Source organism: Nicotiana sylvestris, chromosome 9 (genome assembly GCF_000393655.2).
Source record: "Nicotiana sylvestris chromosome 9, ASM39365v2, whole genome shotgun sequence".
Classification (NCBI taxonomy): domain Eukaryota; kingdom Viridiplantae; phylum Streptophyta; class Magnoliopsida; order Solanales; family Solanaceae; genus Nicotiana; species Nicotiana sylvestris.
Genome location: NC_091065.1, coordinates 193,018,173 through 193,041,453, shown reverse-complemented (window position 1 = coordinate 193,041,453; position 23,281 = coordinate 193,018,173). Strand labels below are relative to the sequence as shown.

At 37.3% G+C, this 23,281-nt stretch overlaps 4 protein-coding genes and 1 non-coding gene across 7 annotated transcripts; 2 read left to right on the top strand and 3 right to left on the bottom strand.

Annotated features, from left to right (window-relative positions):
• Positions 1–1,715: 1,715 nt before the first annotated feature.
• LOC104222275 (uncharacterized) lies at positions 1,716–3,458 on the bottom strand. Its single transcript, XM_009773488.1, has one exon. The coding sequence runs from the start codon at positions 3,456–3,458 to the stop codon at positions 1,716–1,718; it is 1,743 nt and encodes a 580-aa protein (XP_009771790.1).
• LOC138878867 (small nucleolar RNA R71) lies at positions 2,844–2,948 on the top strand. The gene has a single exon (XR_011402639.1). It is a non-coding gene; the product is annotated as a small nucleolar RNA R71 (small nucleolar RNA).
• A 3,605-nt stretch (positions 3,459–7,063) lies between the features above and the next one.
• LOC104222270 (uncharacterized) lies at positions 7,064–9,141 on the top strand. Its single transcript, XM_070156321.1, has 2 exons — positions 7,064–7,334; positions 8,805–9,141. The coding sequence occupies exons 1-2, from the start codon at positions 7,183–7,185 to the stop codon at positions 8,869–8,871; spliced, it is 219 nt and encodes a 72-aa protein (XP_070012422.1). The 5' UTR covers positions 7,064–7,182; the 3' UTR covers positions 8,872–9,141.
• A 2,657-nt stretch (positions 9,142–11,798) lies between these two features.
• Positions 11,799–14,035, bottom strand: LOC104222269 (protein LAZY 1-like). Of its 3 annotated transcripts, XM_009773484.2 has the most exons (5): positions 13,951–14,035; positions 13,805–13,871; positions 12,948–13,666; positions 12,188–12,440; positions 11,799–12,091 (listed from the first exon to the last, which is right to left on the bottom strand). In XM_009773484.2, exons 1-5 carry the CDS (start codon positions 13,954–13,956, stop codon positions 12,072–12,074), a joined length of 1,065 nt encoding a protein of 354 aa, XP_009771786.1. In that variant the 5' UTR covers positions 13,957–14,035; the 3' UTR covers positions 11,799–12,071. The 3 variants fall into 3 exon arrangements, with proteins under 3 accessions (XP_009771786.1, XP_009771785.1, XP_070012421.1); XM_009773483.2 differs by having other exon boundaries at positions 13,805–13,984; XM_070156320.1 differs by having other exon boundaries at positions 12,948–13,642; positions 13,805–13,984.
• Positions 14,036–18,168: 4,133 nt separating this feature from the next.
• LOC104222271 (cation/H(+) antiporter 15-like) lies at positions 18,169–22,973 on the bottom strand. The gene is made up of 3 exons (XM_009773485.2): positions 22,546–22,973; positions 20,101–21,102; positions 18,169–19,754 (listed from the first exon to the last, which is right to left on the bottom strand). The coding sequence occupies exons 1-3, from the start codon at positions 22,804–22,806 to the stop codon at positions 18,627–18,629; spliced, it is 2,391 nt and encodes a 796-aa protein (XP_009771787.1). The 5' UTR covers positions 22,807–22,973; the 3' UTR covers positions 18,169–18,626.
• Positions 22,974–23,281: the final 308 nt, after the last annotated feature.

Here is a 23,281-nt window from a genome sequence, read left to right as displayed (position 1 = left end):
TCAAAGAGGCTAGCAACGGAAAATTTTGTTTTTATGTGACAAGCACATCTATGATCAAGCAAGAAAAAGGCCTACGTCATCTCCTAGATATAGCACAACTTACAATTTCGCTTCAATTAACACACGGGGCAAGTTCTAGACTACACAGGATAGCATAGAAAATCACAAATCCTCATACACACGTTGCACATGACTCAATCAAGACGGTTCTGTTCAACTCTCAATTCAAGCAAGCACAATTAATTGAGAAATTTAAGCAACATTGCACTATGCAGCATACAAGTCAAACAACTGAGAAAAGGCGTCACAAAATAGGCTATTTACTTTACTTAGGCTTCACAAATCAAACCAAATACACGGAAAAATAGAATGTATGTCATAGCCTAATGTGTCAGCATCAACCATGTCAATGAGTATCTCAGAACGACTCAGTTCCTTCCTAAACTACTCCTAAAAAGAAATTAACGTGTCCGATTTGAGCTACATCCTTGGAAAAGAACCGGTGCCCAAAGAAAAATCAAGGAATACTACCTAGCTATTCAAAAAAAAAAAAATCTTTTTGGTGTTTTTAAATCGAACTTTAACCCCTCAAGAAAATTGTCCAAAAGATCCATCGTCGGGAAAAGTATGAGCTTTTTCAACATTTTTTTAACATAGACTATGTCTACTACGAGTTATAAAAGAAAAACAATTATACTCCAGAAAGTAGTTTTCCCACCCCACACTTATATTATGCATAGTCCTCGATGCATGATCATAGAGAAATATTAAAACAAGGGTGAGAAATACTCCCTGAGACCCTCTCAGGCCTAGCTCAGACATGATCCTCAATATTAAGGGTCGGGACGACCCCATACTTAAGCTCAAACATGCTCCTCAGCTTCAACTTTGGGTACTCAGACTTTCCCCTACTCTGCAAAAATAAAAAAAAACACAAAACACAGTAAAAAGAAATAATCAATAGATAAAAGATACACAGGTTGGGTTGCCTCCCAACAAGCGCCTTATTTATAGTCGTGGCACGACTATGCTACTCTGCTCAGGTTGGGCGCTTTCTCCTCTTCTTTCTCCCATGAATTCTAGCCTTCTTGCGCGCTCTCAGAAGGTCTCCTCTTTCATCTCTGGCTCTTTTCTCAATCATCTTAACACGCTCAGCTGGAAATACCACCTCCTTTAACTCAGTTGTCCCATCTGGATCACTATAATTCACATAAGGACTTTGCTTTATCCCCTTCGATTCTACCACAGTAATCATGCACAAGTCCTCATAATGCTTAGGAAGCTTAAGTGCCTTGTACACATTAAAAGTGACCTCCTCATCGTCAACTCTCATTTTTAACTTCCCTGCTCTCACATCAATAATTGCTCCACCAGTAGCTAAGAATGGTCGCCCCAAAATAATGGGCACTTCCTCATCTGCCTCGTAATCAAGAACAATAAAATCAAGAGGAAGAATAAACTTTCCCACTCGAACTAACACATCCTCAATAATTCCTTCGGGCATGACTAGTGACCTATCTGCTAGCTGTAAAGTGATTGTAGTAGGTCTAAGCGCCCCCAATCCGAGTTGCTGGAACAAAGAGGATGGCATCAAATTTATACTGGCCCCTAAATCACACAAGGCTCTACCAACTTCTTATTTTCCAAGAGACAAAGGAATTGTGAAAATCTCAGGATCCTTCAACTTAGGAGGAAGTTTACTCTGAACTCTGACACTACACTTTTTCAGTAAGTTCAACTGTTTCAAACTCTGCATGTCTTCGTTTGTTTGCCACAGTATCTCTGAGATACTTTGCATACTTAGGCACTTCCTGCAAAATTTCCACCAAAGGCAGATTCACACTCACTTGGCTCAAAATATCTAGGAATTTCTTGTACTTAGCATCATCTTTTTGCTTCTGCAGTCTTTGTGAAAACGGAGGTGGTAGCCTAGTCTCACTTACTGGCTTGGGTCCTTTATCATCTTTATCATTCCCCTTAACTGGCTTGGGAGCTAATTCTCCTTCAGGATGATCTGTATTCTTCTTTTTATTTGGAACTTCTTCTAGTGCTCTTCCATTTCTCAAGGTAACCGCATTGACTTGAGCTTTAGGATTGGGCTCAGTATCACTTGGAAGAGTTTCAGCTGGCCTAGTGTTTTGAGCACTAGCAAGCTGTCCCATTTGAAACTCCAAATTTCTCACTGTTGTGGCGAGGGCTTGTTGTCCAGCCATCACTTTCTGAGATAGGGCTTGTTGTTCAACCATCACTTTTTTCAATATTTCTTCAAGGTGACTTGTAGGACTCACTTGTTGTTCAACCTGAGGTGGTCTATATTGCTGTTGAGGTGCTTGAGGCCTGTATTGATTCTGAGTACCCTGGTTTCCACCCCAAGAGAAGTTTGGGTGGTTCCTCCAGTTGAGATTGTAAGTGTCCCCATACTGATTTGTTTGGCCTCGATTTGCATTACCCACAAAATATACCGACTCTGGATTTGATGGGCATAGATTGCTCACGTGACCCTCTCCACATACTTCAGAAAATATTTGAACTTGTTTCACTGATTGGGCTTGTTGCTTGTTAATGATCATAGTCATCTGATTGACTTGGTTGGTCAGCGTAGAGATCTGCGCTGATAATGCTGAGACGACATCTAACTCAAGAACCCCTGCAGACTTTTGCACTGTGTGTCTGCCCATATCTCCTTGCCAATCCGGATTGCTCTTGGAGAATTTATTCAATAATGCATATATCTCGTCAAAGCTTTTCTCCAACACTTGACCCCCAGTTGCAACATCTACCACGATCTTTGTTTCAAAATGTAGCCCTTCTATGAAAGTGTGAGCTAACACTTCATTCGTCTGATTGTGATGAGGACAGTCTCTGAGTAGCCCCTTGAACCTTTCCCAAGTTGAGTATAAAGATTCTCCCGCTTTCTGTTTGAAGGCAACTATCTCACTTCTGATCTTTGCAGTTTTTCCTGAAGGGAAGAACCTTGCCAGAAATTTTTTTGCCAAATCATTCCATGTTGTAATTGAATTAGCTGGTTCTGCCTTTAGCCATCGCTTAGCCTCGCCCAACAGAGAGAATGGAAAAAGTGTAAACCTCACATAATCTGGAGTGACCCCGTTAGTGATGTAAGTATCACTAATCTCCAAGAAGTTCAGAATATGCTGTTGTGGATCCTCGTGTGGAAGACCCATAAATTGCCCGTTTGCATGAAGTAACTGGATCATGCTCTGTTTCAGCTCAAAGTGCCCAGTGATCCTGGGCTTCACTATACTGGAGGTGACATTAGAAATGCTGGGCATTGCCACCTCCTGAACAACCATGAGTTGCTCCTCTGCCATGTCCACAGGAAATTGAACAAGTGCCTGAATATTATTCATGTCCCTTGCTTCCCTCAACCTCCTGTGAAATGTTCTCTCAGGTTCAGGATCAAAGCCTTGAAGTCGGTCCTGGCTTCTGACCCTACGCATTCAATCAAAGTTCCTGAGATCTGAGCAACAATCAAGTAAAGTTAGACTAGACTAAATAAACAATTAAAGCAAAAACTAGCAAGTACTTAATATTCAAGTCCCCGACAACTGCGCCAAAAACTTGTTGCTCCCAAACGCACACGCAAGTATACGTGGTCGTACAAGTGATATAATGATATGTTGAATGTCGAACCCACAGAGACTTGTGTAAACTACTCACTAATTCGCTAAAATTGTTATTCAATCCAGCTAAAAACAAAGTCCAATAATATGATTATATGATACTATGATTCTAAATAATAACTAAATTATCAAGTAATGAGATGATTGTTGTGTATTCAGTAGAGACAAATATTCCAGAGTTGTGATCTATTCACCAATCGTATTGTATTCTAATTAACTCTCCCTTTCATATAATTCACTCATGGTTGCTAATTAATCGATAAATGCTCTCATAGCCTTCTCCCGAAGTACTATTCACCTATTCTCAATAGATTAACGCCTATATCCTATGAAATCAATCTATTAAGAACGCATTAAGATCAGATATTTAATTAAGCATGGTGACTAGGTATATTCCTATCCTAACCACAAATCCGCTCCCCCTAAGGATTAAGGCTCATGCTCTCTTCAATTCTTCTGTAATCTAAACACGGCTTTCCCAAGCATAGCATAGATAGTAAATAGAACCTAACTGCTGGCCAGACAATTAAGCAATTCAACACAGAATTAAAGAAACAACCATATATGAGTGAATTATAATCAAGGTCAAGCTAATATCAAACAACAATATTCATGGCTAAATCACAACCCCAGAACAATGGGTGTTTAGCCACTCATGATGTAATCAAACAATTGCATAAGTGTTGAATCAATTGGAAATACTAGAAAAAGATGAAGAAAACTGAGAATTCTTCGCTTCCTCACGATCCCGTGTGTATCTCTACTCCAAAGTGGCGTCTGCCTCCTCAAAAATAGGTTTAGTCTTGCTTTTATATCAGTTGGGTAGGTCTATGGCCGAAATAAACTTGTCCCGGGCAAAATAGGACACATTTCACGTCACCAGCGCCCAGCCCGGTGCCAGGCGCCCTCCACGACGCCCCATTATTTGTGCATACTGTTTTTGGCGCCGCAGGTGGCGCCAGGCACTGCCTGTGGCGCCCAACTGGCCCTTTTCCCGATTTCGTTCGTGTTGGCTCAAATCTCACGTGTTTCGCCCTGTTCCGTTTAGAATTTGGAAAAACATAAAACATGAAAGTTGTAGCCATTTGAGTTAGGTTTTCAACCATATATTGTGGAGCTAAAATGGAATTCTGAGCAAAAGGTTATGTGTATTTTACTAGACAGTGCGCAATATGCCCTCTTGAGTCTTCGTTTATTCTTAACTATCAAAGTTGACCCCTGACAAGATCCCGACTTAATTCCTTGGGCTTTTACTCAGACTTCAAAGCTCCAAATCACTTGAATTCATTCCATAACATCTATATAGCTCCTAATCACTTCTACAAGGTATAAAACACATCGTTAGTGCAAAACATTAGCGATTAAAGCGCAAACTCAACTAAAGTGCAGTAAATTAGAGTGTAATAATCGATTAAAATACATAATTATAGCCTATAATCATCATTCTTCCACTATAACTACAACATATGAAAAAAGAATCCAATAAAGATGCCACGTTGCCAATATTCATACTGTTTAAGGAAATTTTGTAACATTAATACATCAAACTACATTACCAAATCTGCTGTCATGTGATGCTTCTCAATAATCAGCTTAATAAATCTAACTCAGCCACTATGACTACTATCAGTCTGTGCTACAATGTTGTAACTTTTTACTTGGGATCACTTTAGTCTTAAAAATTTTCTACAGAAGCAAGTGCCATTACTTAGAATATATATACCATATTGTATTAAAAAACCTCATTGCAGAAATTCAAATGAATCGTCATCTCAAATGTATTAACCCCTCTTTTTGGGCTTAATTATGTGGTGATTAGCAAATGAAGCCCCCCATGGTATCGTTAAAATAGCACGGTCTAGCCAGTTTTCTGGTCATTTAAAAATAGTTAGCGTTTACCAAGTCAATGAAAAATAACCACTATTTTGCTGCAACAGAGACCGGTCCAGCGTAATATACTGGAGTTCGGTGCACCTATACTTTGCTGGCTCTAGTATAATATACTGGAGACTGAAGCACCGGTGCTCCAAACTCCAGCATATTATGCTGGAGTATTTTTCGGATTTTGACCAGTGTTTTCGTTCAGATTTATCTTTACATGAAAAGTGGCTAAATTTCGATTACGTTTGAAACTGACCACTTATAAATCTGGTTATTTTTAACGGAAAAGGATTCAAAATGGCCCTAAACTATTGGAAAAGGTTTAAAAATACCCTTCATCCACCTATTGGGCCTAAAATACCCTTCCATCCACCTTTTTGATTTACTTATGCCCTTTGACCGTTAGGTCAATGCAGAATTAAAACTAATTATTATTCATTTTGTAAAACTTAAAAAAAAATTACAAAATATTTTCGTTTTTTTAAACTAATACACCGGTAGTCCACTATTTAGTAAAGTCTACTTCTTCCTTTTTCAAGTTTTTACAAAAAACAATTCAGTTTTTACAAAAAAATATTTTTTATCATTTTTTTCAGTTTTTATAAAACATTTTTTTGTAAAAACAGGAAAAAAAAATTTAATAAAATATTTTTGTTTTTTAAAAAACTGCACAAAATATTTTTTCATTTTTTCAGTTTTTAAAATAAAAATAAAACGAAATTCTTTAAAAGAACTGAAAAAAATGAAAATAAAATATTTTTCAAAAACGAAAATATTTTGTTGAAAATATTTTTTTTCAGTTTTTAAAAAACGAAAATATTGTATTAAAAAACTTTTTTTTTTCTGTTTTTACAAAAAAAAAATCTTTAAAAAAAATGAAAAAAATATTTTTTTCATAAAAACTGAATTGTTTTTTGTAAAAATTGGAAAAAAATAAGAAGACTTTACTAAATTAGTGGATTATTGATGCATTACTTTAAAAAAAAATTGCAAAATATTTTTTTTAAGTTTTACAAAAAGAATAATTATTATTTTAATTTAGTATTGACCTAACAGTCAAAGGGCATAAGTGAACCAAAAAAGTGGTTGGAGGGATATTTTTAGTCCAATAGATGGATGAAGATATTTTTAAACCTTTTTCAATAGTTTAGAGATATTTTGAACCCTTTCCCGTATTTTTAAATTTCTTTAGATGGTATCGTGGTAGGTGAACGAGCATTCATTCTTCCTAATTAATCATGTAATTTATAGAATTTAAGCTTAAATATTGAAGAACTAAGGCTTGTAATTGGGTATCTAAAATTAGGGATTTGAGGGGTCATTTGTGATTGAATTTTGGTGTTTTTGATACGAATGAACTCGAGTTTTTGTTGCTACTTGGTGTCATTTCTACGGCGGTACCACTAGGTGGTATGTGGGCTTCACCCTGCAGCCCAATCTCTCCTTGTCAGTTTTTCAGTGGGCCTGGGCCTAATTCGAACTACCCAGGCCCAGTTAACAAAATCCCTTTTTCAATTCAGCGACTTGACAAATTTCGTCTTCTCCAAGTAACCCTTCCTCCTGTTCTATACAGCCAAAAACCCTATAGATCGAATATTAGCATCATTATCATCATATTCCCTAGATTAAGAGCTCTGAGACTGAAATACTCTATCCTTCAATGGCGTTAACGAACTTTATACTAACGGTGGTCGGAGTGAGCGCGGCGATATTATTGCTGAGGAGCGATGTCAAACAGTCTGCTTCCATCTTCAAGCGTAACGTTCGTCAAATTCGCCATTGGCTCGAGGAAGAGTCTTCCTCCGCCGCCAAGTATGCCCTTCCACTTCCCTTTTCCCTTCAATATTTTTTGCTTATCGAAAGTCCTGTGCTATAATTCTCATTGATTGATAAAAACGAGACCTTTATACAATGGAATCGCAAAGAATCAGTTTACATTCCCGTAACTAACTTTGATTCCCAGTAAACAAATTTCCTTCCAAATTGAATCAACCGCTAACTAACTGCTTTAACTACCTAATGCTGACGTGGCATCTTCGAGCTTCTTCTCCAGCTGCTCTATCTTTTATTACTCCTTGATCCTTCTCTTGCAAATACCACTGCAGCTAGACTGTGCTGGAATTGGGCTCAACTTAGCTACATTGAGCTGATTCAGTAACTCCTCTAGAGATAGAGCCAGTGTTTGAAGTGTATGAGTTCTGAATTTGCCACGGAACCCATAGCTCGTCTTAGTTTCTTGGTCCGCAATTAAATATTTTTACATATTTGATGGATTTCTAAGTACAAATATAGTGTTTAAGCAAAAGTGATTGGGTTCAGCCGAACCCGCACCCAATGGGCTAGCTTCACCTCTGCCTCCTGCATCATTATCCCTCCCTTGCTGGCCCATTGGCATCATCACACTATGCAATATACTGGTAGCTTGAAAACAGTTATTACGAAACTAATTTGCAAATTTGTGTTTTTGGAGACGTACAAATAAAGTATCCATGTAATGAACGGACTGAAGTTCTGTCAATGAAGCACGTAAATAATGCCAAAAGTCTATAACCACCGCTTATTCGATGTATGTAACACACTACTCCTACATGTTATGTCTCTTAATCTGTATCGTTCTTTCCAACTAAGAAAAAAGTGCATTTTTTTTCTTTTGTTCCTGGGCAAAATAATAACTTTTGGGTTTTTTAATAGGTTATCTAGATGCCAGTGGTATTGAATGTTCTTGGTGATTTCAAAAGCAACAGTTTGCTTCTGAAGTTTGTTTTGTTTCTCGCTTGGTAAAGTCTAAAGAGTAATATAAAAATTAGAGTTCTAGGCAAGTCAAGTCAAGTAAACTTCAGGTGGTTTTTCTTTTGGGCAGCCCCTTATAGTTTTTGTTATCGAGATATCTTCTCTTTTTACATTGTTCCCGAGGATGTTTTGGGGAATCTGCTCCTGTGCTGCAAAGACTGGTAGTTTGGCATTACAGTTTCAGTTGAGGCTCATGCTTTTATAGTCAATTTTTTAATATGTAATTTATGATGAATAATATTTGAAGTTTATCATTTAATTGTAGGTTTAGGATCTTTAGCTTTGGCTTTATCAAAATAAAGATAGCTAGCTTTGTTTCCTTTCCCTTCTCGTTCCTTAGTTTTCTCTGAACAAGGGACATCCATCCACGTCAGATTTTAAATTGGTTTCTCATTGTAGCTTCTTCTGTTAGCTTTTTGATTTTGAAATCCTGTAGCTGTAGTGTATATATCGTTGTCATGATGTTATGAAATTCCATTGATGTTTCTATAGGGAATTGGAGAAGGCAAAACCAAAGGAGATACCTCACAAAGACATTCCTAAGGAGGATAAGCATTAGACGAATCTCAGGAATCTTTATAATGAAATAGAGAGGGCAGAACCAAAGGAGATACCTAGAAGACATTCACTAGCAGAACAAGAATGAGACATGCCTCAGGAATCTTGATAGTTTCATAATTTGCATTTTCTCACCTGTGCTTTACCTTCTATTCTGTATAAAATTCTTCATAGTTTGATTTCTGATAGTGGATTATTATTCTATTTTCTTAGCTACTCAACTGCTTGGTACATGTGTCCCTATGAATATCAATATGTTCACTTAATTTTAGCTGTTTGTTGGAAGTCATCGTTTAACATAACTTGCTGCACTTGCTAGACTGCTTAGGATTTTGATGTAATCAAGTCCAGACTTATCTTTGTACTGTCACAGTATCAGCTTGATACTGTTTCCAATAAAACCTCACCTTATAAAAAAAAAATAGATCCTTGGCATAAGCTCATGAAATTTGAATAAATAGGCTGGATATGGTCGTTAATGCACTTATGGTGAGAAATGATCATTTATTTCACGTTCTGTATTGATTCATAAAGGAAATTCTTCATTTTACTATTGCCCAGAGATATAACTGATGCAAAACCATGTCAGGGAGATGAATATTTGAAGGATAGTGAACTCTGCTTTACTCTTTTATTCAGGAATCATGAGCTTTTATGAATTGAAGTTGTGGACGACAAATGTGGAGTAAATTGACATGTTAAGATCTGAAATTTATCCTTCACAAAAGAAAAGCAAATGCAATTGCAAAAATTGTTGAGTTTGTAGGTGGTCATATCTAATTTGTCATTAGAGCTCAGCACAACTCCTTAATGATTAAAACTTTTGAACCAGTTACATTAAATGCATAAGCACAATGAACTCAACTCTTGCACGGTGATTTACTTAAAATAGCACTTATGGTAGCAATTTCAAGTCTACCGCATACCCATTGAAACTAGTTAGTGGCCTTGTCATGTTTGACATCCTTTATTTGATCGGCTTGTTGGAATAGATAGATGACCTGTTTATTCACTATGACAAGCTTAGTATGCTTGTTAGTTACTCTAGAATGACTCTGTCCGGGAAACCTATTTTTCAACCTCTGATAGCTGCAGATATCAAGTTCTCTCTGGCTATCGTATTGGTGGCACTGGGGGACTCATTACCTTGTTCTAAAAGCTGTCTTACTCTGGATGCCAAGCTAGGTCAACCAAGTGCATGTTATTATATTCGGACTGAATTCGAATTACATGTGCTGCGCTGAGTTGCCAAAGTAGAGAGTAAAGCTAGTAAGGTGTTAAAGGAGAATACTATCATCCCTGTTGAGCAAGGCACACTTGAATACTATCATCCCTGTTGGTTCATCATTGTGAGGTTGGGAAATGCATTGATGTCTTTATGACTAACTGACTATCAGGCAGAACTAAAAGGAATGAGATTTGCATTCATTCGTTCATGATAATGACGAGATCTGAAGATGTATTTTGTTCTACAGTAACACAAACATGATTCTCTTTTCGATTGGACAAGGCCAGGAAAGGTAACATGTGGTATGAATGTTGCATGTTGTTGTGGACCATCAAAATGCAGAGCAATTTTCACCTACCCAGAAACCAAGAGTGAAACTATTTGAAGAGCAAACAGAACAGCAAAGAAAGCTAAACTTTAAGGAAAGTAGTAGTCATATTCTACATGTAGAAATTGTTTTTTATGTCACTCGTAATGCAACAGGGATACTGATTTGTACAAGACTGCCTATCCCAGAGAAAACTGCTGTGCTGGTATAGAATAGCAACCAATTATAAGCATAAAGATACACACAAACGGACGAAGCTTCAGGTAACACATTTAAATTACACACTGCTTTGCTGCATGTGAATGACATTGTTTCTGCAGATCATATTGAATAAAGCAGTTCCCAAATAGTCGGCTAGTGAATCACAAGATTGCATGCATGTGAATGTCACTGTTGCTACAATAATTGTATAGTAATAATAGAACTGTAATCATTAATATCTTTGCTTACATTTTCACTCATGTGCCTAAAGTTACAAAAAGCTAGTGGTGGCCCATATTCCTTCTCATAGATGATACAGAATGTGTTCAACTCTATCATTAAGTTTCTAAACAGGGAATTTGGAAAGACTAAATTCATTGTTGAAACTGATTGTATTCTGTTGGGCGCTTTCAAAAAATTTCTCGTCTGCTGCTATGTGTTACTAGTGATCCATCTTCATGCTTCATATTTTTTTTTATAAGGCGAGATTTTATTGAAAATAGTATCAACCTGATTATGTCAAGATTCATGCTTCATGATTTGTATTCAGTATTTAATGTCTGCTTGTGAAAATGGACAGTCCATGTACCTTGTATTTTTATTGTGTCAAGTTTGGTTCTTCCTCGTACAGCTACATATATGGTGCAAGGATAGTAGTTTCTGGTGGATTAATATTGGAGAACAAAAAAAGGGGCAGTACTTAAATAGGATGCTAACCATTTAATAGTCAGGACTTATTATATAATCCTTGATTCCTTATCAAAAAAAAAAATATATATATATATTCCTTGATCAATTTTCTCAAGTGATGAATGAGATGTGACTGTGTGAGTACAACTATGAAGCCTCTTTTGCGTGCTCTCATCTTTATTCAGCTTTACTGATGCTCATTCTGTGCGGAAGTTACAAAGTTAGCCTTAGAAATGTAGCTCCTATGGTAATTAGGAAATACATCTTTTTAGTGGTTAAGTAAACTATATATTTTCATTTTAGTGGTTCAAGTGACTTGACAAAGTCCATGACAGCCTTCTTGTGAAAGTTCAAGGGGTATGCCTTCCGGACTTGATCTAACTATATAAAAGTATTCATATTTACTGGTGGTAGAATGATATATCTGCTGCACTACAGTTTTAATCATAACAATCAAAGTTTTAACTTTAACACAGATAATCAATGGGGATCTTCACGTATCATTGGAAATGTTCCGTGATAGTGAAAACATCAGAGCATGAGAATACTTTCTCAACAATTCTTAGCACATCAACAATAGATCAAACTTGATGATAACAACCCATTTCTCACACAACTTAGCAACACACGTAGAGCGAAGGAGAGATTCATTTATTTTGTTCACAATTGACAGCTCAATACTGCACGCATATTGTGCTCCTGGAGTAGAAATGCAGAGGATCGGCATTACATTCTTTTTTCTAAATTTTCCCATCTAGAGCTCCAGCACCAAATCTACATTACACAATGAGGAAAAAGAGTCAGATAATAGTCTATTTGTGTGTTTACTTGACAAGAAGTCATGAATTTTAGCGTAAGCTGTTTACTTACAGTCAGCATCTGTTTTAATCCAATGCTCCCTGTTTACTGCTGACACATCATATTCCATGTCACTTGGATATACTTCCGAAGCATGTAATATCTTAGTGGGAACAGAAGTGTTAGAAAACATTTTGTTCAGTTCACCATTTGCTCCCAGTTTACCAGCTTCGCAGGAAATCTTTCTGATCTCATCCTTTAGTGGCTTGTTCTTATCTGTTAATCCCTCAGCTGGATGAACTTTCCTTTTTAACATTTTTAGGACCTGTACATTATAGATGAATAGCTTAGGTATTTGGTGATATATGCTGATGATTTAACTCATTGTTTGGAGTACTTTCAAAATATCTTGTTCTTAAGCACATGGGAAGTCAACTAAAATGTGTGACAGTTAGGTATCCAGCAGTCAGGTTATTTTTGACATTTTTCATGCTGATGATTTAAAATAGAACCACGTTTTCAAGAATTTCTTTGTGGGGAGCCTTTTCCAATGCCTAAAGTGGCTTGAGAACATATTAGGCCTTCAAAGGAGAAGTCTTTTTCATGGACAAGAATCTATTGTCTGCACTGTCTTAATCAGTGAATTCATGTTTGTCCTGCCATTTCTGGAAGCCTGCCAAATTAATCTATCTTAGTTTAACCATTATCTTGTAATCTTCTCAATTTTGGTATCTAGCTAGTCACCTTTGATTATAAATAATATGAGCAAGCCTTTCAAATGAAGTAGTAAATATTTAAGAGTTAATCTTTGATAGGTCGAGATAGTACCAACCTGAGGGAGTTTCCTCTTTCTTGAGACATATTCATTGACATCTCCAGAAGAAGGATCTGTAGAGCTCTTTGACTTGGAGTGGAGATTCTTCAGCATTTTCTTCATAAAATGCATTGCACGTCTTCCCTTGGTTTGTTTCTTCTCTTTTCCATCTTTTCCTATATGATGCTCTCCCGCTATGTTGTTCCTCTTAATAAGGAGCTCTCCTTTTGGTTTCTTTCCCTCAACTTCTGTCTCTGAAAGTTCAACTGAAGAGCCAAATAGATATTTCTGGAGTGGGAATTGAACAGAATTACCATAGGTTTCTGGTAATTCAACCTCCTCAATTAATTGTTTTCCGCCACTGAGTGTAATAATGCTTGCATGGCTGCTTCTCTCTGATGATTCATGAGCAACTTCAGCTTCTACAAACTTCTCTAGCTCATCATTTATACGCTTCAATTCATTCTCTTTTATGTCTAGCTTTACTTCACCATGAATTACATGCTCAAGATGCATAGGAAATGTAGGAGTTGGAGGGTCACTTTTTATTGTTTGAGAACCAAGAGTACCAATTGAAAGAAAGCCATGAAAAAGTTTTTCCAAAGCCATTTCTGTTTCGGTGCTTTTAACTTCCTTGCAAGCAGGTTGCTTTGAGATTGTGAAGCTGTAGTTTGCTTCTCCATAGTATTCTTGTTCTTCAAATAATGTGCCAGCTGAGAAGGAAGTAGCAGAGTTTTCTGAAAATAATGATGATCATAATAGTGAGAAAAATAAGATAATATGTAACAATTGAAAGGAAATGGATAGTGTAAAAGAGTTCATTCCAAATGGAAAGAACTGAAAGCAGATATATGCAGTGTGAAATAATTACATACCTAGTATGATATTCTTTGCGGACTCATTGCTGTTTTGCTTTGCTTTACGGTGCATCCAACCTAGTAACTGCAACATAGATGAAGTTAGGAAGTTTGATTTGATTGAGCATATATATATATATATGAAACTTTAATTTTGGACTCACCTTCATTTTGAACTATCTGGAGAAGTGCAGATGAAACCGGGTGGCTCGTTGGAGAGTTTTTGGAGAAACCTGTGTTAGAAGAAAGATATTTACTTGGTAGTTGGAGGAAGAAATTCAAGACTAGATAAAGGAAAATTTTAGGAGGAAGAATAAAGCAATGTTTCATCATTATTTCCTCCTGGATAGTAAGCCAGCATCTGTAGCAAGAGAAAGTACATCGAGAAAATTACAAGATAATGGTTGGCTATTTTCTTGTCAATATTGCATTGATTAGACAAGTTGAAATCAAGTGGTTTTGACACCCACAGGTCGAAGGTGCTAGAGTGTGATATGGGCACACGTGTGTGCTAGTTTGCACTATATCGTTGCATATAGATTCCTAATACATATGTCTGTCATGTTGGCCTGGCATCTGATAATTTCCAGAACAGAATGCATGAGTAATTGAGTATTGTCTAACTTTACTTGCATTCTTATTAATGGGCTTGACTACATGGAATCATAAGACACATCCTACTAACCACCCTAAGAGAAGCGGCGAAGAAATGCCTGAGGTTCGTTGCAGTATTGGGTAGCCCGGTGCACAAGGTATCCCGCGTTCACGCAAGGTTCGGAGAAGGGTCGCATCTTAAAGTGTGTGATATAGACAACATACCCTAATGCAAGCATTAGTAGCTGTTTCCACGGGTCGAACCAGTGACCTATAGGTCATATGGAGACAACTTTAGCGTTATTCCAAGTATCCCTTCAGGTTCGTTACAGTATTGAGTGGTGAAATATATCTGTGTTGCCTTCTGAATTGGCTTCCGAAAGTGTACGTTTAATATTTGATTATTGCAATTGCGAGTGATCACAGTTTTTATCATATGCCGAGGGCTCATTGAGAAGGCTGCATGTCACTCTGTTGATTATAGATTAAAGTGAAAATTTTGGTTTAGTTTGAACTGTTGATGTAACATTTTATTTGCCTTCGCTAAAAGGGTTTTAGTTGTTAAATACAGTTTTTATCATCTTGTCAAAATTAATAACTAAAATTTGAAAAAGTGCTTAAACAGCTAGAGTGGTGCTTCAACCTTCTTCTAGTTTATTTTATCACTGAAACCCATCTAATTGTTGCTATGTAAACAACCCCTTTCTGCCATTCCATGTGCTACTTGTGTATATTGATAGCAGTAAATTTTAGTACTAAGTACTCCCTCCATTTCATTTTCTGTAAAGCCTGACTGATGAGTTTAAGCAAGAAAGTAAGATTTTTTGAACTTCTAATCTAAACATGTTATGGTATTTGTTGTGGAAAACAATAATTTAAAGTTAAAGTGTCTTCCTATTTGAACAGTAGAATGTTAATAATCAAATGTACGATTTTCTCTCTACCTCTCCAGTTAGGGATAAGGTTTGCATACATACTACCCTCCCCAGACTCTACTCGTGGGATTATACTGGTATATTGTTGAAAATGTACGATTAATGGTGATTGCCAAATGCTTAAAGCACATTATTAGGCACACATAGGGCTGGCAAAATGGTTAAAAAAACCCAGTTAACCACCCATATTATCCACTAAAAAATGAGTTGAATAATGAACTTTTTAAAAACGGGTCAAATATGGATAAGAACCATATTATTCATTTAGAAAATGGATAACCAATTGATAACTAATGGGTTTAACTTTTACACTTGTAAAACCTGAAATTGGAGATTCCTCAAGTTATGAATTCTCTCAAAAGTGATCATATTCAAGAAGTCATGGATAATATGGTTACCCATATTATCTACCGGTTAACCCATATTTTATCCGTACCAAATATGGGTTGGGTCGGATAATTTATCCGTTTTTTCATCACCCATTTTCGACCCGTCCCATATCTGACCTGACCCACCCGTTTGCCACCCTTAGCCACACCCAAATATGTATGTATGTATGTATGTATGTATGTATGTATGTATGTATATATGTATGTATGTATATTTGTTTTACATATCGTGACTCATAAAGTGGTTTTATGAAATTCTGTTGCTTGCGTTTGGACTATTATGCGTAATCAGATATGGAGAAGAAGAAAAATACGTAATGTTTAGGGTGGTTAAGATGTTGTTTAATCATGTCTAGAGCTACTTTGATTATATATCGTTAGCATTTAACATTATTGGATTGTTTTAATTGCTAGACTTATTGAGAAGAGAGGATATGAGTGTAATCAAAAGGATTATAAGAGATGTTAATTTAACGTGTAACATCATTCTTCCTCATCAGCCGACAAACAGTGAAGAACCAGGCCGAAAAAAGCAACTCCTGAGTTTTGTCAAATAAAGCTATTTCCATGCTGTGGGAGTCAATAATTCTAACTATAATAATTGGTGAAACAACGTAACGTTGGGCCAAAGCAGTCAAGACAACAGAGGTGGGCGATGGGGCCATGTGAGGAAACAACGTGGAATCCAGTTGAGGGAAGGATTCTACTTTCAGCTAAAGTGCGAGGCGCTAAACAACATGAGAATTCCCTTCTTTAGGTCGAAAGGAAGAAGAGAGCTCCGAGCATGAAAACGAAACATAAAAGACAGTTGTTGCATTCTATAGGGAAAAGTGTTTGATCAAAGTACCTAGCGGAAGTGGCAAGTTGGTATGTGAACATTGCAATCTTCTTAAGTACTACAAATGACACTGCACCCACCAGAAGCGAAGCCAGGATTTCAAGTTTATGGGTTCGGAATTCTAATCGTTTTAAGTTACTCGGTTCTAAATTAATAATTTATACATATTCAATACATTTTTTTAAGACACATACAGAGTTCGAAACAAAGCTACTGGATTCGACCAAACCCGCTCCCGTCACTTTAGTTCCGCCCCTGGCACCCACTGTTTATCAGTACGGATGCAACGACCATAGTCAAGGGGTGGACCTATGTATTGAGCAGAGGGGTCATTCAGGGGCGGAGCTAGAGTGCCGGAAGCGGGTTCGGTCGAATCCAGTAGTTTTGTTTCGAACTCTGTATTTGTCTTAAAAATGTATTGAATATGTATAAATTATTAATTTAGAACCGAGTAACTTAAAACGATTAGAATTCTGAATCCATAAACTTGAAATCCTGGCTTCGCCTCTGGGGTCATTAGACCTTGTTAACCTCGGCAAATTTTTTGAATATATATATGTTAAAAACGATCATATAGTTTGCTTGAAACCCTAAATATCAAAAGTCAAATTAGGGCATTGGTTGAGCAATCCGCTCATGTGCCCAGCTGTATTGGGAAAAATCAAGTTAACATTTGGAATTAATTATGTGCTGACATGTCAAGACATGTGGATCAATGAAAAAATGACAACTAGCAAAGAGTATTCAAAGAGAGACGAGCCTTAATAGATACGGGCAAAGATACAAGAAAACAAGAAGGAACAGTTACTCGAATCTCTTGGTAATTTGAAAAGACATCGGAGGAATGAACCTAGATAGCAAAATGTACAGATACGTATTATCTGTTATTAATGACCAGATAGCACTTGCGTGTTTACACGCAAAAAAGCGTGTGACGCCCGATAAAAAATCCCATTTTTTGTCTCCCCTCCGCCTCCCTCTGGTCTTCTTCCTCACCACCCTCCCCCTCATTTTTCCCCAAATAGAATTTTTGAAAGAACATATCAATTTTAGATCTAAAATTGAGAGGATTTTGTTGGTTTATTGTCCAAATATTGTGAAAACTATTTATTTTTGATAAATTTGAAAAGCTTTAACAGTAGTATTGAAGGTTTGGTAAAAAAATCTAGAATCCCCCATTGTTGGGGTATCGAAAAAAGCTTGAAAATTCAATTGGGTCTTGTTGATTATTGGGTTATTGAACTCAATTTGTTGCTCGATTATTTTCGGCTAGTTGTTTAGATAGTATGGTTGAATTTTGGTCATGGTACTTAAGATAGAAAATGAAAAGATGAAGAAGATGGGTTTTAATTATATTTTCTAATTTTTTTTTTCCCTTTTTAAAGTCAATGGCATGTGTCACGACCCTAGTAGGGCCTGACTTTCCAGTTATCTAAAAAGTTGGTCAAGCACAAAAGTGGTGTGTCTTAGATACACTTTTAAAAGGTTAGTGTGTAAAAAGTTTCCTGTGAAAGAAAGGTGTGTAATAGGTATATCGCTGCATGGTTGATGGGTAAACTATGTATTTTGTCTATCTAAAATAATCTCATTTTCTTCTTGAAGAATATGAATCTAGCTGCAACACCATTTACAAAATTTAACTTTAAGGTCAAGAGCCTGTTTTCCATTCATATTCATATGTAGGAAGTCACAAGAGAAGATAAAGAAAGATATCTGCAACTGGAATATCATTTGGCAGCCAATTTTATCTGCAACTAATTGCAGGGATATAATTTTTTTCACTCCACTGATATACTTGTGTACACCCATCCCTGAGCTTAGAGAAAACAAATTTTGTACACTCTCTGTACTAAAGGAAGAAATTGTGGCCGATTACATCACAAATAAAATCTATAATGTAATCTTTAAAGTAACTCCATATCATTCGATGAATGATCAACGTAACTTGTGTAGAGGTTCTCCTTTATGTGTTGGAAGGAAATACTTCCAGATTAGTTGTCCTTAAACTGTATAATTTTCTTGTAGATTTTGACAGGTTTTTGTAAGTTAGAAATGTCTTGTTCTTTGTTCAGTTATTCAGGTCTTCAATCGGTGTGTTGTTGCACAACTAATATTGTGGAAATACTTTCAGAATCTGCTAAAGCAAACATGTCTCCTACTGGCCCTAACTCAGACTCTTCAACCCAGTCAGAAAGCCCAAGTAGTAATGGAGATTGTGTGTCATGTCGTCTTCCAACAATGATTAGTTCGTATTCATCCTCCATTGATCGCATAACAGCAGCTGTCCCTGTTCCATCCCGGATCATCTTTTCTACATACTTGACCCGATAATTTCCTGCCATACCACTCCTTGCTTCACTTACCATTTCATTATCCAGAGTCTTCTGTATTGTGTCATAATCAGTCGTTGCTATTTTACCGCCTTCCTCTTGCTTAAGGAGTAATCGGACTATTGTGAGGCTGATGTTTCTTTTTCCAGCCATGCGTTCTCCCAGGGCGAGTGCTTCCCTATCATCTGGTCCTCCCAAGAAAAGGACAGCAACACGATACGAAGACCAAGCATCTAGTATGGGCCTTGAGGTGTTGACAAGTGACCGGTCTACAACTACTGCAACGGAACAAGGTGCTGTCTGCAGGATTTTTTCATTCATAATTTTAATACCTACCTTGGATACTGTCTTCCTGCTGGAACTAAACCTTTTGTGGAAAGGAATCATTATGAGAGATGCCCTCCTTTCAAGTGCCATATTGCAGACTTCGTCATGCATCATAACATAAGGAGATATAGCCGTAAAGGGATGCATGGCTACTGTCTCGCGGAAGTTCTGCTCAAACACTTTGAAGGCATTGATGATTCTTTTCGAAGCTGAGGCCTCGTTTATGTGCTTCATCATTGGGAGTTTGTGGTTTATGAGAAGCGGATGAGCACGACCAACAAGCTCTATTAAATGTAGCATGGCAATATCCATACGGCTTTGGTTTGAGGGGTGAAGTGCTTCCAGCAAGTTTATTGTAGCCGGGACATTTTCTTGATCATGTATACATGCAAGCACCCGAAGTTCAGAGTACACCTTCATATGCTGGATATTCCTATTTTTGTGTGCTGCATATCTTTTATGTGGATCATACAGGGATTTCAGTATTGGAGTAACGATGGCAGTTGCAATGAACAGGTTTATGCACAAGACAACAAAAGCTTCATCTGCTATTGCCTGTATTCGACGAAAACCAATTCGCACGTATACATCAAAATATGAATTCATGCATGAGCGAGTCAAATATAGTACTATGTTGGGTCGTTTGATACATGGGATAAGGATAATAATCCCAGGATAAAGTTTGGGATTAACTTTATTCTATGTTTAGTTTGGGGTATTAGCTAATCCGGTGATAACTTTTACACTAAAATGGTGGGATTAGTTATCCCATATAGAAGGTGGGATAACTAATCCCATGGAATATCCTACCCATGGTATATCCCACCATTGTACCAAACAACCCCTGTAAGTATTACGTTCTTAGGAAAAAAGGATATTTTTGCAACTATATATAGTTTACCTCATTTTGCTTCATCATTTTAAACATGCCTAGCTCCAGAACACCTTGGACGTTGGCTACGAGGCCAATTGAGATTGCATCTCGGAGTGAAACTTGGTTGCAAATTGAAGAGATAAGTGCGCCAAGGAATTTTCCCAAACAAGCAACGAGAATAACTGATTGCAGAAGCAAATAATTCCTGAGTTTCACAGAAAATATATCAGTAACCAAACCAGTTTTGACGAAGTAGATGGGCATAAACAGCCAAGAAACGATGAATTGAAGCTTCTCCATCAGGGCAGAACCTAGGGGAGGTCCAGCTGGTATGGCTAGACCATAAATTAGTGGCCCGTAGAAGATGTGTAGGCCTAGAGCCTTGCTGCAAAATCCAGACAGCAAGACGCCTATAAATATCAAACAAATGAAACCTTGCTTTAATGGCTCCCCAGGAGGATTTCTTCGCGTGCCCCATATTATTAGGGGTCTCACACCAAAAAATATAACCATAGTAAAGCCAATACCAGCTGTGATGTTTTGGAGAATGATGAATTTCTCGACTGAGGGTTGACTTGACAGGCTGGTGATAGTTATGATTAAAAATCCAAACATATTGCTGACAAGGGAACAAGACATTGCCATCCTTCCAAAATCTGAATTGACCATCCTAAGCTCGGTGAGATAGTGGGCGATGACTGGGAAGCCAAGCACCGATGACATGGTTGCTACTACGGGGAGTGAGTCCGACACTAATGGCTCAACATTTATTTCAATGCTGAGCAGAATGAAAGAGGTGGTGATACTTAGTACAATGGCAGCCGCTACAGTTGATACACCAATGATGAATGCCTTCTTTTCAACTCTCTTCAGAATCCAAGGATCTATTTGTACTCCAATCAAGAAGAAGTAGAACATATAGCCAAATAGAGCAACCGCATCGATGAGTACCAGACTTCTGTAAGGATAAAAAAGCTCTATGAATCCACCAATCCGTCCGACAAACGACGGACCTAGTGCTATACCACCCTGCAGGGAAAGCAAGCATCTTCTTCTTGTTAACTAATGTTAGACATTTAAGCCTAGGATATGCATGCATGTGATTGCTCAGGCTAAGTTACAAGATGATAATTAAATATCAAAATGGCCGGACTTAGAATACTTTTGCAAGAAATAGGAGCTAATAAATCTGGTTCTACCTCCCATAGTATCAAAATGTGCTATGGAACTGAGAAACCATATGCCATATATCAGGTCTACATGTGTTATTGTTTTCGCCTATGTTGCATGGACTCTCCAAAATGCTGCCGCACTCGTGTTGGATCCTCCAAAAATGCATTACTTCTGGAGGATCCGACACGCACCCGATGTTTTTTTAGGAGAGTCCAAGCAACATAGTTTCCACTATATTACAGATAGTTCAAGGGCAGCGTAATGGAGACATCAAATGCATGAGAAACCATACTTGGGATCCTAGATATTCCCAATCAATACAAGCTTATCTTGATAAAGAATGGCTTAAACCACTCTCTGGTGATTAAATTGAATACTGATGAGGGCAGGGTAGCTAGTATGATAAGGGACTATAATGGGATGATGAGTACACTGGAAGCCAAGGGCGGAGCTAGGTGGGCGGAAGGGGTTTAGCCAAACCCCTTAACTTCTTTGCGTGTTTACCTTTTTTTATTTTAAAATCCCCTTGGTTAAAATCCTGCTTCCGCCACTACTGAAAACTATTAGACAAATTAATTAGTAGAATCGCACAAGTAGTAGTTGTCAAGCAATATTGCTATAGAGAGACTAACAAAGTGTCAGATAAACTAGCTTCTCTCAGCCATGCTTACTGTCAGCCCATCGACTTTACCAACTATGTAAGCAAGTTGAAGGCCTTCTCCAACTGGTCAAATGGCAAATGGCATCATTCAAAGTTTGAAAATTCATAAGAAAAAGAATTGTGGTCAACTGAACACCCTTCGTCGACAACTTGTACTTCCTCCATTTCAATTTATGTAAACTTGTTTGACTGGCACGGAGTTTAAGAAAAAATGAAGACTTTTGGAATTTGTGGTCTTAAACAAGTCAAAAGGGGGCCAGAGTATTTGTGTGGTTATAAAAGCTACTCATTAAGAGTTGAATTGTAAGTTTAAGCTAAATTGTTGTCAAATTTAGAAAGGAATCATTCTTTTTGGAACGGACCAAAAAGGAAATAGGTTCACATAAATTGAAACGGAGGGAGTACTATGTACAAGGTAAATACTTGTTATTGATACCCTTATATAGCCCACTAGTCCTAGTCCCTTATTGAACAACCTTATTGAATTTTCTGGCTTCGTCATGACTTGAACCAGCAAACAATTTATAGCAGTAATACAACTATACTACAGAGCACTTGCACATACACAGCTTATTTTGTACACAGACTCTCAAAGAATATGAAAAGGTCAAATAATAGAAAAGAAAAAAAGAACTTACAAATATTTGGATGACATTGGTAGGTTGGCCAAGGGGTTTGAGGAGGGTAGAAGTCAAAAGAACGAAAAGGGAGGCCAGGGAAAGCTGAGCCAGAAGGAGAGGAACTGAGTAATCTAATGGGTTTGCATGATGGGAAAAGATTGAACCTTTGGATTGAATCTTGCCGATTGACATGCAAATGGAGGAATGATTTTCTCCACCAGCTTTAAATATTTCAGCATACGTCGCTATGTCATCCGGCTCCATTACGTGCGAACCCATTTCAAATACCCCAAATTATGTGTAATTGAATTGTCTTCTTTACGGTGGCCTCCCCTTCTGCATCATCCTTGACAGCAATTTGAACGAAGGAGAGGAACAACAAATGTTGATGACCAAGAATAGCAAGTTTTTGACAGTTTAAAGCTATGGTCAAAATCCAATACGGTTCCTATTTTTTCGCCAAATTAAAGACTTGTAAAAAGATAGACGAAAATTAAATATATAAAGGGTGTGTTTGGTACTAAGGAAAATAATTTTTTTTGGAAAAAAAGTGGGTTTTTTGTGTGTGTGTGTTTGGTTAGATAGCATAAATATTTTTGAAAATATATAATTAAGGCAAATACTATATGAGACGAAATGGGTAAGGAGGAATAGAAGCGGACCTATTCTATACAAAGAGGGGTCACTGGCACCCGTAAAGTTCAGCAAAAATTTCATATATACACGAATATGTCTTTATAAAATAGATACATAT

Coding starts and splice junctions, on each gene's coding strand:
- LOC104222275 (XM_009773488.1), bottom strand. CDS start 3,458: ATGCGTAGGGTCAGAAGCCAGGACCGACTTCAAGGCTTTGATCCTGAA.
- LOC104222270 (XM_070156321.1), top strand. CDS start 7,183: ATGGCGTTAACGAACTTTATACTAACGGTGGTCGGAGTGAGCGCGGCG. Junction 7,335..8,804: donor GAGTCTTCCTCCGCCGCCAA/GTATGCCCTTCC, acceptor ATGTTTCTATAG/GGAATTGGAGAAGGCAAAAC.
- LOC104222269 (XM_009773483.2), bottom strand. CDS start 13,880: ATGTTGCAGTTACTAGGTTGGATGCACCGTAAAGCAAAGCAAAACAGC. Junction 12,441..12,947: donor GAAAGAGGAAACTCCCTCAG/GTTGGTACTATC, acceptor TATAATGTACAG/GTCCTAAAAATGTTAAAAAG. Junction 12,092..12,187: donor GATTAAAACAGATGCTGACT/GTAAGTAAACAG, acceptor TGTGTAATGTAG/ATTTGGTGCTGGAGCTCTAG.
- LOC104222271 (XM_009773485.2), bottom strand. CDS start 22,806: ATGGGTTCGCACGTAATGGAGCCGGATGACATAGCGACGTATGCTGAA. Junction 21,103..22,545: donor CCAATGTCATCCAAATATTT/GTAAGTTCTTTT, acceptor CTTTCCCTGCAG/GGTGGTATAGCACTAGGTCC. Junction 19,755..20,100: donor AAATGATGAAGCAAAATGAG/GTAAACTATATA, acceptor CGTCGAATACAG/GCAATAGCAGATGAAGCTTT.